The sequence below is a fragment of the Euleptes europaea genome, chromosome 10 (assembly GCF_029931775.1).
Source record: "Euleptes europaea isolate rEulEur1 chromosome 10, rEulEur1.hap1, whole genome shotgun sequence".
In the NCBI taxonomy this organism is placed as follows: domain Eukaryota; kingdom Metazoa; phylum Chordata; class Lepidosauria; order Squamata; family Sphaerodactylidae; genus Euleptes; species Euleptes europaea.
The window spans coordinates 38,851,496-38,868,966 of NC_079321.1; the positions used below are offsets into that span (position 1 = coordinate 38,851,496).

The 17,471-nt window shown below is 41.2% G+C and overlaps 1 protein-coding gene across 1 annotated transcript; it reads right to left on the reverse strand.

Moving 5' to 3' along the window:
- Positions 1-7,395: 7,395 nt before the first annotated feature.
- On the reverse strand, positions 7,396-15,653 carry LOC130484004 (glutathione S-transferase-like). The gene is made up of 7 exons (XM_056856919.1): positions 15,639-15,653; positions 15,133-15,239; positions 14,064-14,115; positions 12,898-13,030; positions 11,308-11,449; positions 10,488-10,619; positions 7,396-7,515 (listed from the first exon to the last, which is right to left on the reverse strand). Exons 2-7 carry the CDS (start codon positions 15,217-15,219, stop codon positions 7,396-7,398), a joined length of 666 nt encoding a protein of 221 aa, XP_056712897.1. The 5' UTR covers positions 15,220-15,239; positions 15,639-15,653.
- Between the last annotated feature and the right edge of the window lie 1,818 nt (positions 15,654-17,471).

The window sequence follows — 17,471 nt, forward strand, 5'->3', positions numbered from 1 at the left end:
AAGTAAATTTTTCCTAATAATATGAGAATTAAATTCTTTATTTACTTTCTCTTTATCATACCACAAGTAAGCATGCCACCCGAATCTCAGTTTAAAACCTTCTAATTCTAATAATTTCGGATTCTCTAAGAGAATCCAGTTCCTAATCCAGGTGAAACATGCTGCTTGATAATACAATTTCAAATCTGGTAATCCAAATCCACCCGTATCTTTTTGCTCAATTAAGTTATTGTATGCAATTCTATGTCTTTCTTTACTCCAGAGAAAACTCATAATATCTTTTTTCCAAACATCAAATATCTGTACACCCTTAATTATTGGGAGATTTTGAAACAAGAAGAGCATTTTAGGTAATAGCATCATTTTTACTACTGAAATTCTTCCCCATAACGATAATGGCAGTTTTTCCCAACTTATCAAATCCTTTTTTATCTGTTGCCATTGGTTCACATAATTATCTTGAAATAAGTTAAGATTGTTATTTGATAACCATATACCTAAATATTTAACTTTATTTTCAATATTAAACCCCGTCTTTTTTACTAATATTTGTTGTTGTGAGAGAGTCATATTCTTAGTTATAATCTTAGTTTTAATTTTGTTAACTTTAAACCCTGAAAGCTTTCCATAAACCTCCAAAATTTTATTCCATCTGTCAATTTGTTCAATCGGATCAGTCAAGAAACATACTACATCGTCCGCATATGCTTTAAACATGTAATGATTTCTACCTATTCGTACACCAACTACATCACTATTTCTAAGATTATGCAATAGTAATTCTAATACTAAAATAAACAGTAAAGGGGAAAGAGGACATCCCTGTCTCGTTCCCCTTTGAATTTCTATTTTGGGTGATAATGACCCATTTATAATCAAATTAGCAGATTGTTGTGTATATATACCTTTTATAGCTGTTTTAAAATTCTCACCAAAATCCATAGAATCTAATACCTTAAACATAAACTGCCAATTAACATTATCAAAGGCTTTTTCAGCGTCCAAAAATATCAAAGCTAATGGTGTTGTATCTTGCTCTGCATATTCTAAAAGATCAATTACTACCCTCACATTCTGACTCATCAACCTTCCTGGTAAAAAACCAGCTTGGTCCTCATGTATTACTTGATTTAATACTCTTTTTAATCTTGTAGCTAAGACTGTTACAAATAGTTTATAATCAGTATTTAATAATGATATTGGTCTAAAATTTTTAACTTCCGATATATCCGAATTTGCCTTTGGTATTAATACTATATTTGCTTGTTTCCAAGTTTGAGGGATAATCCCTTCTGTCAATCCTAAATTCATTACTTCCAACAGATAAGGGGTTAATTGGTCTTTAAATATTTTGTAATAGGATGCATTAAATCCGTCTGGCCCGGGAGATTTGTTTAATTTACTTTTCTTTATTGCCTCTTCCAACTCTTCTTTAGTTATTGGCAAATCCAGAAAATCTTTATTTTCTTGTGTTAATTTCCCCCAGTCTCCTTTAGTAAAATACATCTCCATTTCTACCTCTGAAGGTGTCTTTTTGCTATATAAATTTGTATAAAATTCTACAAATGTTTCAAGTATCTCCTCTTTTATTCTTGTGACTTTACCCTTCCTTTTAATTTGAGTTATTAGTATTTTTTTCTCCTTCTGCTTAAGTTGCCATGCTAACATTTTTCCCGGTTTATTTGCATGTTCAAAAAATCTTTGTTTATTAAACATAAGTTTTCTTTCAATTTCTTCTGCAATTAAAAACTCATATTGCTGTTGCAAATTTCTAATCTTCACCTGTTGTTCATATCTACTTGCTTTATCTTGCAACCTACTTAAATATCTTTCTCCTTGTTTTATTTCATCTAAAATATGTTTTCTCTTATTCTCTCTTTCCCTATACCATCTTGTATTTTGTTGAATTAATAATCCTCTAATTACTGCCTTACCGGCATCCCAAACTATATCATGGCGAGTACCCTTATCTATATTTTCTTTAAAATAATTCTGTATTTCTATCTTCAATTTAGCAACTATTTTAGAATTTTTTAAAAGTAAATCATTAATTCTCCAGGGTTTATACCCTCTATTTCCCACTTGAATTTTAACTGAGACAGCATTGTGATCAGACAGAACTCTGGGTAAAATTTCTGGGTTTTCTGATTTCTCTGTTAGGCCTTGCGAAAGCCACAACATGTCTATTCTGGAACATGTTAGGTGTCTTTGTGAAAAAAAAGTATAACCTTTTTTATTTCCATGTGCCAATCTCCAAACATCAAACATGTTCCATTGATCAATAAGAGTGTCAAAAACCCCTGGTAACTTTCCTTCGTTAAGCGCTTTTTTCTTTTTCCCAGATCTATCTACCTTAGGTAGTATAACACCATTAAAATCCCCCATCCAAATCATCTTTTCTGTGGCATATTCAGCTAATAAAATTGCTAATTTATCATAAAACATTTTTTAATTTATATTAGGAGCATATATTCCCACAAGCAATATCTTCTGAAATCCAGATGTTATTTCAATCATCAAAACTCTTCCCTCCATATCTTGATAAACAACTCTTGGTTCCAATGAGACAGGTATATACATAGCTATTCCATTAGTCTTTTTAACCCTATTGCAAGCCGTGAAGAGTGTACCTAGTCTTGCATGTTCCAGTCTAAATATATCCTTTGGGAGTATATGCGTTTCCTGTAAACAAATAATGTTAGCATTACTTTTGAGTAGATGGTGAAATATTTTTCTTCTTTTATTAGGAGAATTCAGTCCGTTAATATTCCAAGATAGGACCTGTAACATATCAAAGATCAATTAGTTCCCATAATTTTCCCCACTCAACATAAACAACCATGTCAGTTATTGCCCCCCCTCCCCCCATTCTGCAGTCTTCAGTCGTCAGTTATGGAGTCCTCAAAGGAGTCTATTGGTAAATCTCCACCTCCAGCTGCTTCAGATGCCTTTTCTTCTTCTGTAGATTCTCTAGTTGGAACTTGCTTGGCTGATTTAGTAGGTTTTACCAGGTCTGCCTCATATCTTCTCAGAAACTGCTCCGCCTTATCCACTTCTGTATACTTGAACCTTTTTGCCTTGAAAGTAAAGGAGATACCCTGTGGGAATTCCCATCTGAATTGGATTCCACTAAGTCTTAAACACTGAACAATCTCCATAAAATCTTTCCTTTTCTTCAATAGTCTTGCCGGTATTTCTTTCATCAATCTCAAAGGTTCATCTTCAATTTTTAATGGAGTCTTGTAGTGTGTATTTAGTATCAAATCCCGATGGCTCCTTGAAAATAGTTGAAGCAGACAATCCCTAGGTACCTTATTTCTGGTTGCATATGCAGAGTTGATTCTATAGGCTGTCACAATCATCCCAGCAGTCACTTCTTCAGTTTCCTGTAAAAAGTCAGCCAGAAGGGTTGATAGGTATCCACGTAAATCCTTATTTTCCACTTTTTCTTTCAGACCACGTATGCGCAGCGAAGATTCTTTTATCTTAAGTTCAATCATAGCCATCTGGTCTTGTTGTCTGTCGTCCCTTTCAGATGAGGATGCTATTGCCATCTCAAGAGTGTCCACCTTCTTCTTAGTTTCTTTAATTTCCTGTGTATTTTTCTTAAGCTTGGTTTCCACTCTATCTTGCCTGATAGTCAGGGATGAAATTGTGTCTTGCAAGGTAGCTATTGCAGCAGAATTTTGAGATGTTGTTACTGTATTCTGGGATAACTCCTGCTTCATTTCTATAACATCCTGATGGGTCTTAGTTAAAAGTTCAAAGACAGAAGTCAGTGTTACTTCAGGTTTCACTTTAGGAGGCATCTTGGCACTGACAGATGTTGAAGTAACTGGAGATGTTGTCTGTTTGGCTGGAATTTGAGTTATTGAAGGTCTTCTCGGAGGCAGTGGCACAGCCAACTTTACATCTTTAAGAATGTCTTTAGTATGTTTCTCTTTTTCTCCCATTGGTAGACTGTAAAAGCTGAAGGCTGAAGACAAAACAGCTGGTACTTGTAATCCAAGGGAATAGAGGAGGATGGGGGGGGGGCAGAAATTTTCTTTTATCTCATTGCAGAAAAATTATTTCAGATGGAAGAATCCATATCAGAGAAAACAATCACCATGACATCTCACTTGATATTATTCCATGTCACTTGATTGTTCTCCAACTCTTTGTTTTTACTTCCAAGTTCTTAGTTTGATGAGAAACTTTTTAAAGTACGTCACACAACTGGCAAAAAGCCAAAAGTCTCAAAGCCAAGCGTAACTGAACTATAGATTGTTCTAAATGAAGTCTTTGAAGAAAAATACTGCCACACACCCCAAATTAATTCTTTAAATGTGAAAATTTATTTTAAAAAATTTTTTAGAAGAAAGTCGGATCCCACCTCGCTTGCTTCTTGCTGCTCCTGAAGATGGCGCCGGCCATTCAGCAGAGCCCCGTCAGAGCGACTGCCGCCGATTTCAAGGCGGCTATCGCTCGAATGACGGGTCCGCCACCGGCACCCGAGTCTACACCCCCTCTTGCACCGAGGGGTGCCGTGCCGGATCTTTTAAGGGGCGATTACATGCCCCGCGGCAACGAGGCAGCAAGAGCGCGGCTTCGCGCTTGCGGCGGGGGGGCCGTCCGACCCGGAAGTCTCCACCACACCCTTGTTGAAGCAGCCAGAGTGATTCATGTGTGCATATTAACGGGCAAAAAATCCCTAAGACACCTTTGGTAGACACGCTGGTTTAGATTACATGTGGTATGTTCCAGTTCCACACCCTGGCTGCTCAAAGGCCAAATTCACAAATGCATGTTCATCCTGACTTCTCATAGTAATCATGCTATGTGTAATAGCATTGCTTTCACAGCTGTTAAATCCTGCCAGAATTCTCTAGCCACCCAGGCGATATTCTACATCATCTATATACTATTTCCCAACTGTGCCCCCTATCTGCAGATATCTAAATCAACAGATTGGGGCCAGTTACCCAAAACAGATTTTTCTGCAACCTTGGGGGACCCCTTAGATTTGCACCAAAATCTTAACAAGAAAAAAAATCCACAGGAGGGGGGAGGTTTATTCTAGGCTCTATACAATGTGTGTTACTAGGCTCTATAGAGCCTAGTAACACACATGGTAGAGAGGAATCCCAGAGGGGAACTGAGAAGGAAGACATTGAGGGCTACTAGCCTGACATGGCAGAAGGCATTATGACCTAAGCCATATGAATATAACTGAAGAAAACAATAAGAAAATATATGAAGGAGACTATAATAATGTGTATATATGGAATTATAGGTGCCTGAAGGGGAACTGATGAAAATTAAGAATAGAAACAGCCGTCTTACTCTTCAACCTTAAGACTCACTTGTGACTTCATATTACCTGTTGATGCTGTGAATAAGAAAAAAGATTGTTAGAGTTATATGCTTTTGTACTTATCTTCTTGTAATTGTAATTTTCTGTGTCCTATGGTCACATTGAGGAGCCCCGTGCCGCAGAGTGGTAAGCTGCAGTACTGCAGTCCAAGCTCTGCTCACGACCTGAGTTTGATCCCAATGGAAGTGGGGTTCAGGTAGCCGGCTCAAGGTTGACTCAGCCTTCCATCCGTCCGAGGTCAGGAATTTCCCGGTGCTTGCACAGGGAACCTTTACTTTTATGGTCACATTGGATTTTGTATTGGAATTTTGTGTATTTGTTACACACTTATATAGAATTTACTACAGAACTGTTTCTGTGTGCTTTTGGGGTGTACTTTCATTTGCACAGAAAGCGTCCGTTTTTTTCTAAAATACCTGGAGGTTGGCAACCTTATGCCCAACCCCGAGCCCAAAAACCTCCCGCTGGTGGAGAGGGAGGACCTGGCAACCCTAACAAAATCACACAGTGCGGTTCCACAGCAAGATGGGAATTTGAACCTGAGTCGCGCAGACCCTGCTCTGAAGCTCTAACCGCTACAGCACACTGGCTTTCATAGGGTGGCTGCTGTTGATCAGGAGTAAGTAGCCAGGCCTAGTTGAGTCAGGCAAGCCAGGAGGTATCAAGTCACTCAGAGGTTGCTGCCAGGCCTAGGGTTGCCAGCTTCCAAGTGGGAGCTGAAGATCCCCCAGAATTGCAACTGAACTGATGATAGAGATCTGTCCCCCTGGAGAAAATGGCTGTTTTGGAGGGTGGACTCTATAGTCTTATATCTAGCTGAGGCCTCTCTCCTCCCCAAATCCTGCCCTCCTCAGACTCCACTTCAAAATTTCCAGGAATTTCCCAACCTGCAGCTGCCAACCAGAGTCAGGCAGAGCTAGAGTTGCAACTTCCAGTTACTAGCTGGAGATCTCCTGCTACTACTACTGATCTCCAACCGATAGAGATCAGTTCATCTGGAGAAAATGGCTGCTTTGTCAATTGGACTATGGCATTGAAGTTCCTCCCCTCCCCAAACCCCGCCTTCCTCAGGCTCCGCCTCAAAAACCTCTTTCCGATGGTGAAGAAGGACCTGGCAACCATAAGCCTGGCCCAAAATTACCCTTCCTCAAACGTCAAAATAGGCCTGGAAATGCTCTGCCCCCTTCCTCTTGCTTTTACAGAAAGAACCAAGCCTTGGAATGGTGTGGTTGCCTAGCAGCAGCCACTGAGGGAATCTGTTGCTTAATGCTACAGGAGCTCCTTTTATCATTTTTTGATTTTTTAAACTCCCCAATTTATTTATTTTAGATTTCAGATTTTTCTGCAAACCTGGGCCCCTCTTCAGATTTGTAGAAAGATCTGTCTTGCCTGTTCACAGCTCCAGTCGCTGGATTTGAGTATCCAAAGATTTGCCAACTTCGCTTTTAGAATATAAGACTTAAGGTGCCTCAAGGCTCTTTCCTGTCATAGCCTTCTCTCTCAGTCTGGTGTCCATATTATACCTAGGCATTCTGATTACAAGTACTGGTTCCAGATAGCAGCACACACCTAGGGCCAGACCTTCACTTTGGTCTTCTTCTCAGGTCTCTCTGATGGGCCAAAACTGTGTCCTCTGCACAGCCTGTCAGCTCTCCATTGAAAGGCTTTGATTTGGTGTGTCTCTGACTCACTCTGCCCGGGCTAACAGGTATCTCTTTTTTGCCCATCAAACTCATGCAAGTTACCATTGGGATGTAGTTCTTGTCAATGTGGTTATGTCAGCTCAGACATGTTACCCACAAGTCAACAAATCATGTAGCCAAATACCAGCACAGCAGAATGTTTTATTGTGTTTGAGAGTAGTGGCATGTGATTAATCCCACCTCTGCTTCATAAATTGTCCCATTTTGTTGTACATTTAACTTCATATTGAAGGCACTCTAGAAATTGAGCCTGTACATTGTTACACTCTCGAAATTATTTGAAGACTGTCCCAACAGTAGCATGTGGCTTGCAGCTACATTAGCCATGATCCTGATTCAATAGAATATCTTGATTACTTCTGCAGCCCTTTTTTCATCTGTTTGTGGTTTTCTCGCACTACCAGGCTGCAGGAACTTCTTGATTGTAGGGATATTGCTTATTCGTCCTTTATAAGCCTAGAGAAAGAGAAAATATTGGAACAAGAAGCATTTTCTAGCAAGAAAAGGTGCCACTTCTCAGGAGTCATTTGTCACCTGAAGAATTGAAGGTTACGATATACCCTGATAATCAGTAATAAAACTTCTTGTGAGAAATTTTTTGCCATCTACCTAAAATCCCATTTATTTCAAGGATGCTCCTTAGAAAGATGAGGTCACCATTTCTCCCTCACTGGCCATGTCTGCAGTCAGTTCCCTAACGACTTGCCCTTTTAGTGAATGTGCATCACATATACATTTGTGTAACATTTCTCATTCAGAGATAATCATATGATATCCAGACCACAGATAAGTAATCTGTGAGGTACAAACATCTATTAAAAAGCAGGGTAGATGTACACTTCAGTGCTGGATAGACAGAAGGCATAGACTGTGAAAGAAATGAGCATTTTTCGATGCTTGAAAGATACACCAAAGGAATTCTTAGCTTCTAATCCATTAAAATAATGAAAGCCAAAAAAGGCTCAAGGTGGTCCAGGCATGGGTGAGTTTAGTTGTGTCTCTCATCATCATTCACATCACAGGTGATATCCAAGTACATTTCATATGAGAATCATTCTCAATAGCAATGGTTACGCGGGTGCAGGTAGCATCTGATCTTATCCAGGTACACACTGCAATGCACCCGGTGCTGGGAAAATGTGATATCCCTCAACTGTAACAAAGCCTCAAGTGACACTGTGCAAAAAGATTTTTTGGCAATAAATAGGCATTTCAGTTAAAATTGATCATTGAGTGTGGGGGGAACACTAATTATGTACATTGGCAAAGCCTCACCTCAAACTTAAACTGATTTAATAGTAATTCCTCTTCCTCAGGCAACTCCGAGGGCTGCAATTCTGCGAGGAAGTATCCTCAGTATCCCTATCAAACTACAGTTTCCAATCATGACAGTCAGATGAATAGAAATACGTGCTTGTAGTAAAGTTATGTCCAGAGGAAATATACATTATGTATTGCATCACTTGCTTATCATATGTCATATGTCAAGGAGAACTTGGTACTAAAAAACAAAACAAAACAAAAAAAACAGGAAAGACCAACCCATTTATTTTCATTGTCAGAGATACCACCTGAACGACCATAGATAGAATCATTTATTAATAAATCCCTCTTTGATTTTAATATTTGCAAATGGAATTTAATCAAATGTAAACATTTCCTAAGTGAAGCTAGATTTTAAAAATTTATTTAATGTGGCAGCCAGACTTACTGTAGGTCACACAGTCAATGAAGGACAGTAATAGTGGGCAGTTTGGGGATCCTGACTGGAGGTTCTAAGGGTCTGAGGCAAAAGGCGCGCAAAGAACGAAAGCTCCAAATACCAGCGCCTTTTGCATACAGTTTCCTGGTCCAGGACTCCACATAAGAACATAAAAAGCTGTTTCACAGTGGGTAGCGGTGTTAGTCTGTCTGCAGTAGTAGAAAAGAGCAAGAGTCCAGTAGCACCTTAAAGACTAACAAAAATATTTTCTGGCAGGGTATGAGCTTTCGTGAGCCACAGCTCCCTTCTTCAGATACTTCTTCAGGTATCTGAAGAAGTGAGCTGTGGCTCACGAAAGCTCCTACCCTGCCAGAAAATATTTTTGTTAGTCTTTAAGGTGCTACTGGACTCTTGCTCTTTTCTACTAATAAAGAGCTGTTGTTATGCTGGGTGTTTCATTCATTTAAACAGGAGCCCCAGGTATGCACACACAAAAGAATATACACAGAGTCTACTGCCTTTGTTGAATGAATGGTGTAACTTTGTAGGTTAGTTATACATATCTGAGATACTGGTCCTATATGAAATCATGAGGGTAGTATAGCGTCCAGATCACAAGAAGTGATGGTATCACTTTACTCTGCCCTGGTTAGACCTCACCTAGAGCACTGTGTTCAGTTTTAGGCACCACAATTTAAGTAGATGTAGACAAGCTGGAATATGTCCAGAGAATGCAACAAAGATGGTGAGGGGTCTGGAGACCAAGTCCTATGAGGAAAGGTTGAAGGAGCTGGGCATGTTTAGCCTGGAGAGGAGACGGCTAAGAGGGGATATGATAAGAATCTTCAAGTATTTGAAGGGCTGTCATATAGACAACGGTGCTGAGTTGTTTTCTGTTGCCCCAGAAAGTCAGACCAGAACCAACAGGTTGAAATTAAATCAAAAGAGTTTCTGGCTAAACATTAGGAAGAACTTTCTAACAGTTAGAGTGGTTCCTCAGTGGAACAGACTTCCTTGGGAGGTGGTGGGCTCTCCTTCTTTGGAGGTTTATAAGCAGAGGCTAGATGGCCACCTGTCAGCAATGCTGATTCTATGACCTTAGGCAGATCATGAGAGGGAGGGCAGGAAGGTTTGCATCAGTGTTTGGCTCTTGTTATCCTTTCTTGCATGCCCAGGGTAGTGCCGATCGCCACTTTGGAGTCAGGAAGGGCTTTTCCTCCAGGCCAGATTGGCCAGGGATCCTGGGGTTTGTTTTTTTTTTTTTTGCATTCCTCTGAGTGTGGAGTAGGGATCACTGAGGATGTGGGAGGGAGGTAATTGTGAATTTCCTGCATTGTGTAGTAGGTGGTTGGACTAGATGACCCTGTAGTCCCATCCAACTCTTTGATTCTAGGGACTGTGAACGTGGGACCCTCTGCTCTACAGACATGCCACTTATACAGCACCTAGGCAAATCATTCAAATTATAAATCCTTCCAGTATCAATCTGGCATATATCAGGAATGGTTCTACATAGTTACATGTTTACCCTGAATAACAAGGGAATCTATAAATAGCATGAACCTTCCTGTGATTTTACTTGAAGGTAATTGAAATAACCAGTGACATGGTGCATTACTGATTTCAGCTCTCTTGCTTTTTGGTCACTAGAAGAATCTGAGCAGCGTCCAGTGAACTTGGTCTCTCCACATCTTTCACAACTTGTTAAGGATTATTGAGTGCTTACCTTTAAAAGAGGAAATTTTGACAGAATATCGGGCTTGAGCTCTTCTGCCATTAAAATAACTTCAAGCAATTGAACATCTGCTCTGCTGAACTTGTTTCCAACAAGATATTCCTGACCGTGATCTTTGAGGACCTACAGAACAGGAAACATGTTAAGAGACTCACAAAATGCTAGAAAATTAGCATATACAAAGTAAAGGAGAAACTTATTGACCATTTAAAAAATCCCCCCAACTGCAACATTACATGCTAAAGGTTTATAACAGTGCTCTTATGGGTTGACCATCTGCCCTTTGGGCATATGTCCTTCCAATCAACTTCCTCTGGGGGAAGGATAATTCTGCTGTATTGTTGCATTGAGAGTGACTGAATGAGCTAATTGACAATGAAAAGATGCAGAGCAGAATAATCTTCCCAGAGAGGAGGATGTCTGTTGCATATCTGTATGAGTCACTGTACTGTACTTGCCTTGTTCCAGTCAAGGAACATGCAAATCAGGGTCCCATATACAAACAAACTGTCACAAGCAAAAATGTTTGCTTTTAGATTGGAGTGTGCCTTCAATTTTAATACAAAAAACAAAATATGCCTCAGAAGTTTCAGAAACTCCTAAATTAAGGAAAGGAATTCTGATGTGTCACAATGAGGATTTCAACTGGGTTTTTTACAAAGGACAAGTGAATTTTATGTATCTGAGAAGCTGTTCCTATAAGAAATCATGAAACTGAAATGAGGGACTGTAAACAGTTAAAACTGTCAAGCCCATTGGAGCACAGCTAAGCCCATCATCTAACCATGGCAGTAAACTAAGTGCCTCATACCTTTTCAAAGACTGGAAAGTATCTGGTGGTGGCTCTTTCAGTGATCAATGCAAGGTCTTTTTCTTTTGCATCCGCTGGCTTGTAAGGATGAGTCATGATCATTTCACCCAAATCCATAATACTTTCGACATACATATCCATTCTGAACAGAAGAGAGTATAGACATGACACCAGGTAGCTAGTGAGCATTAACTTGCCATTTGGAATACACCAAATTCAGAGTAATAAAAGCCAATTTCTTTGAAAGTGGAAGCATTCCTTCCTCTAATAAATTATACCGATCTGACTACACATAAATAATAATACTTGGAATGTGCATGTAAAGATGCTTTAGAATGTTCAAAATCCATCGCTTACAATATCTTCACATGATGCATCTTGGTACACCTACATCACCTGGTCAGGTAGGTTGGTATTATTACGGCCATATTGCAGAGAAGGGGAAGAAAGAGTGGATTGCCTCACAGCTGAGGCAAGATTAATGTTTTATTCTTGCTAACTTCAGCAAGTGAAAGCCATTCCCAAATAATGGGAAAGGGTATGGCCAGCCTTGCTAGGTGAACTTAACAAATGTATACAACAGGGGCACTGCAGGACAGTACTGTATAGCAAACATTTTAAAAAGCAAAGGAATTAAGACAAAAGTTCAAACTAGACAAACATGCAGCAAGTTCCATGTTCAGAGCTCCCAAGCATCTTTCTTTTAAAAGCAGCCATGCAGGATCGCAGAAAAGGTTTTAAAAACCATCCTTCATATATACATACGCAATTGTCTTGATGTGAAATAAGTATTTACTCCATTGGGACAGGCTACATACTATGGTTGTCCCATGGCACAAATATCTAGTCTGTGGTGAAGGTTCAACGTAGGAAATCAGTAGGGAGGGAAAGTAGTGACCTTCCCCCGTGCACATATGAGCGCCGTTGTTCCAGTCCTAATCAGGTCTATTTACAAAGAAAAAAACCCTCCACAGAGATTTGAAGAGAGGACTCCCAGCATGTCGTCTAGTATATAGAAAACAAAGAACTCTACACCAATTAAGATTTCCAGCTCCGGGCTGGAAAATACCTGGAGATTTTGGTGCAGAGCTTGAAGAGGTCAGGGTTTGCAGAGGCAATTGGCCGTAGAGTCCAATTGCCAAAGGGACCATTTTCTCCAGGTGAACTGATCTCTGTCGACTGGAGATCAGTTGTAATAGCAAATCTCCAGCCACCACCTGGAGGCTGGCAACCGTAACAGCAATGCCACAGGCACTGTCTAATAGGAATGTGTGACAGGAGGGCACGTGTGATAGGAGCTTGTGATCTGGTGATGTCCTTGCAGAAAAAGAGTTCAACTATCCTGTTTGCTGAGGGAAAGGATCCCCCCCCCCTTCAACTGTCAAGACTGAGAGGTCAAATTAGTTCACATTGCTCCACAATGCACTTTTCAGCTTCTCAGCTGATAGTGGCCCTGAGCTGAAATATGCTGACTCACAACTTGTGAGCAGATAGTGCTGCACGCTAGAGATTTTGCCTGACATTGCAACATCACTTATAGTAAAAACAGAAATTTGCATTTAGTAGCGAATGTTAGAAATGTGACAGTACAATGCTTTCTCCTTGAGGTCCTTCCCACAGAGATTGTATTTTGCTGCAATGTAGTTGAGGATCGCTCGTGTCTGCACCATCTTCATGCCATCGATTTCCACCATGGGCACTTGCTGAAACAGCAGGGCTCCATCTTGGGAACAGAAGACGAGAAATTAGTTCAGCTATTTGATGTCCTGACAGCGGATTTCATGAGCACATCCCGTGTTTGGAATTTAAGTCTGACTCCCGCATTGTGCTTTTTAGGATTTTAAAGTTTCTTTCGAAAGTGAAAAGCAAGAGGTTGGATAAGTAAATGAATTTAATGAAGGCTGGAAGGCCTGTTGCCTAAGATGGACTTTCAGCTAAAATTCAGCAACAACTCTCTCCTGAATATAAAAATCTGTTGAAAGACCCAAACAACTTAAAATAGTATAAAATAGTTCTAAAATGTGATGCAATACCAGCATTAACTATTGTTACTATCCTGAAAATGCAGAAATCTCAACCAACACTTATAGAGGATTCAGAGGACGATGCCATTCCTGTTACTTAGGTGTGTCTGATCAGCACTGTTGACACATGACAGTTAGAAAATGGGTTATGTTCAGGGCTCCCAACTTGATTTTGTATTAGTCTGTCACCTGTCAGCACCAGCTTCCCTGCTGGGAACTCAACTATAGGGTGTGCAGGGTGGGGGCTGATTCAGATTGGGACTGTGGAATACAGGGATAAAGGGCTCCAGCCTTCCCCCTGAACCATTTTCCTGACCCCAAATGGCCCCTGGGTACTAATTTGGAGGGTATTAATCTCCTCCAAAACAAACAACTTTGTGGCAGGGCACGGCAACTCAACTTTCAAAGCTATTCTTGCCTGTAACAATGCAGGTATACCTGAGCCTAAACAAAGAATCTGAGAAAACTGGGGCATAGCAAGGACTACTGGAACACCATTTGCCGTTTACATTCAAAATGGCCTACCTGCTCTTCAAATGGTGCGGTATACAAAGAACCCAGTCAGTCTACAATCCTGCTGCATGGTAGTTTTGCCATTAACTCTGACTGGGGAGTTTTGGTGTAATTCTGATGCTCATGTATCATACCGGTAATCTAAGATTAAATATATTCTGAATGCTATATCAGTATACACAGAAGCAGAAATATAAAGGATGCATTCATTTTACTCACCTTTCCTTAGCTTTTCTAGGTCTTCCTTTGAATTAAAGAATTGTTCTTCATACTGGAAAACAAGAGAGCCACAAGATGCTAGAAAGCTCATGACTATTAGAGAATTCCAGCTCTAGTACTGCTGAGGCCTCTGAGTAAACTTGTAGAAGGTTCCTAATATAGTTCCTCTTTTATTACTACTTTTAGAATCCTGAGAGATGTTGGAGGTAAAGGGCTGTACCCAAGCATTGATTCCCCCCGCATCAGGAAGACACATCTGCCAGGGGGCAATTTTTGACCAGAACCTTCTGGAACCTTCACTCTTCTTGCCATTTATTTCATACAATCCAATGTGTAACATGCTGACAGATTAGGACAGTGAGTGGAATTGGGGTGCTCCTAAGGAATAAAGTTCACTCTGGGCGTGTTGCTTTAGGGAAGAAACAGAAGTCCTTTATTGTGAAGGAACTCCACATACGGGATGGGAAAAAAGTAGTGTTTGTGTTCTAGCTAGCTATCTAGTCAAAGATGGAGTGAGATTGTAGAGAGCACATTTTGCCCTCGTAGTTATTAGAGAAAGAAGAAAGGGGGAAGAAGGAGCGAGGAGGATCAGCCAGAGGGAAGGAAGCTCCTTGAGGATACCAGTCCAGGTAAACAAAGGGACAGCTGCAGAACAAACAAAGGGTCCTGTCCTGTCTTTCTAGCTGTATTGCCCCCTCTGAAGTTCTGGTGTGTGCCAGGAAGAGACATTGTACCGTCTATTCCTGCTGGCACTGCAATGACCTAGAGGTTGTGTATAGAAACCATGGGGATCTTGGGCAAGCTAAATTCTATTGCATGTTCCTCATCATCAGATATTTAATATTACTTTAAAAACATAGTTTTGTATCTGAAAGCTGTGGTGTAATATGGTTTGCACCGGTTGCAAAGAGGGACCTGGCAACCCTAGAGGTTCATGGCAACTGGGGATCCCAACTCCACCGTCCCCAGCCCCAGGCTAACACTGGACTCAGCTCAGCCACTGCCTACAGTGTATATTCCTGAATAAAGGCAGCTGTCTTCAACAGTTCTCCAAGCAATAGAAACGAACCTCGACCCCTGCTGCTGCCAATAACCACCGAGTAGTCTCCATGCGGCCCCTTCCATCGAAGTAATGCAGTCTGGGTTTACTGGCCATGGTTATAAATTCTTAGGTTCCTGTTCAGATCAGAAGAAATCATTGGTAAAATGAGAAATATAATACAAGAACTGCTCTGCAAGTAACGCTGTGCAAACTTTCTGGCATGCTTCCCTTTGGTGCTGGTAGCTAGAAATTACTTTTGAAAAACACATGGCTTTTCAGAACTCCCACTTACTGCACCAATCTCCTCTTTGGGCTCTGTAGGTGAAAGGAGGAAAACTTACAACTGTAAGTGTGTGTCTGTTCAGGCATAAATTTGCCTACCCGAAATATTCAGGAAGAAAGGGAAAGGGGAAAAAATCCCCTCTGGGTCTCATCTGGGACCTAGAGCTCCGTCCACTACCTCTTGCCTTCTCTCATGGATGAGGTCAGCAGCTATGGACCACTGACTGCATTTTTTAACCCGGAGTACTAACCTCTGGAAGTCCTGGATGTGTGGAAGTTCTTCTATAGCAAAAAGCTGAATGGGTATGCCTCAGCCTTATAAAACTCTGGAGCTCCACCTTCAAAAACGAGGTCAGCCAATCTGGAGGAGAAACTCTCTAGTGCAAACGGGTGGGGGGAAGTCTAGTCTGAATTGTACATGACTTTTTACCTTCTGATTAATCAATAAAGGGAAAATCTTTCTCTTGTGCACAACATGATGTAACATAGTGCAGTAGGGTTGCCATTGCCAACCTCCAGGTACTAGCTGGAGATCCCCTGCTATTATGATGAAACTCCAGCCGATAGAGATCAGTTCATCAGGAGAAAATGGCCACTTTGGCAATTGGACTCTATGGCATTGAAGTCCCTCCCCTTTCTAAACCCTGCACTCCTCAGGCTCCACCCACAAAATCTGAAAACATGAAAATCCCTGTTTGCCATTGTGGCCGTAATCTCCAGATATTTCCCAACATGGAGCAGGCAACCCTAGTGCAGATACGGGGCAATGTTCTTAGTCTGATCAATTCATAAATACTCCTGCATTTATGTATTCGAGGAAAGGCAGGATGGAAAAGTGATTGGCACACTAGCAGGGTGGTTGGTTTACAACTGCCTGAATATTCCTATGCCAATTGCCAAATCCTTTATGTCAAGGCATGCAGAACACGATTTGAATCCCATCCCCTCTTTTCACATGCATTCACATTATGCAAGCAGGCAACCCCAGAAACATACCTGCCATCTCTGCTTAAAAGTATGTTACTTGGTACTGCTGGGGAAGATATCTGGCAGAAATAATAGAGAGCTTCTTCCAAGGAGAGTAACGAGAACTGGGCTTGATGGATCCAGGTTGCAACTCAGGATGAGGCAGTTGAACATGTTCTGGCTTTTACAGGGAAAAACAAAGTATTGGGTCCAACCAGGTTTTCCACTGGTGAAAAGGGAGGAGGAGGGGGTTCCCCTTTTGACCTCCTGCAAGGCTATGCCGGTGGTCATGGGACCTGCATGTACAAAAGCCATGTGTGATGGAAGCTGTAGTAAGGAGAGGAATTGGGAAAGACTGAGTAAAAAATGATGGCTGGATGCCACCCATTGCACAATTTATAGCATGCGGCATGTCCTTCAGTTCAAAGGCTCTCAGACGACAGGGATGCAATCTTGGACAGTGGCCAGTCTGAGCAGCAATAGGGGCCCAACCGGTCCCAACTCACGCTGAGGCTGCTCCATATTGTATAATGTCCGTGTTGTACAGACAGTTCTGATGCCAGTTTAAACAATGAGAAAATGCAGGCTGGGCAAGAGTCTTGCTGAGTAAAGCTGCACTTTCTTCCAGCACATGGTAGCCCAGGAGGACTATGGAATCATTCTCAACTGATAACCAGAACTACCCAGAGTGAACTGATTGGGACTGAAACCTAAATTAATCTATAATCCTGTTAATCTTCAACTATAGAACACATGCCTTTTATTCTGCACAGCAGGGAAAGGTGGATGTGGATGCTGTTACCACCCATTCTTGCCCTCCTTGCTGCTGCTATGGTATGGGCTAGTGTTGCCAGGTCCCCTCTATGCCACCAGAGGTAGGTTTTTGGTGCGGAGCCTAAGGAGGGTGTAGTTTGGGGAGGGGAGGGACTTCAATGCCATAGAGTCCAATTGCCAAAGCCATTTTCTCCTGGTGAACTGATCTCAGTCGGCTGGAGATCAGTTGTAATAGCAGATTTCCAGCTAGTACCTGGAGGTTGGCAACCCTAGTATAGGCACATCTTCACACACACACACACACACACACACATACACACACACACACCCTTGTTGAAGCAGCC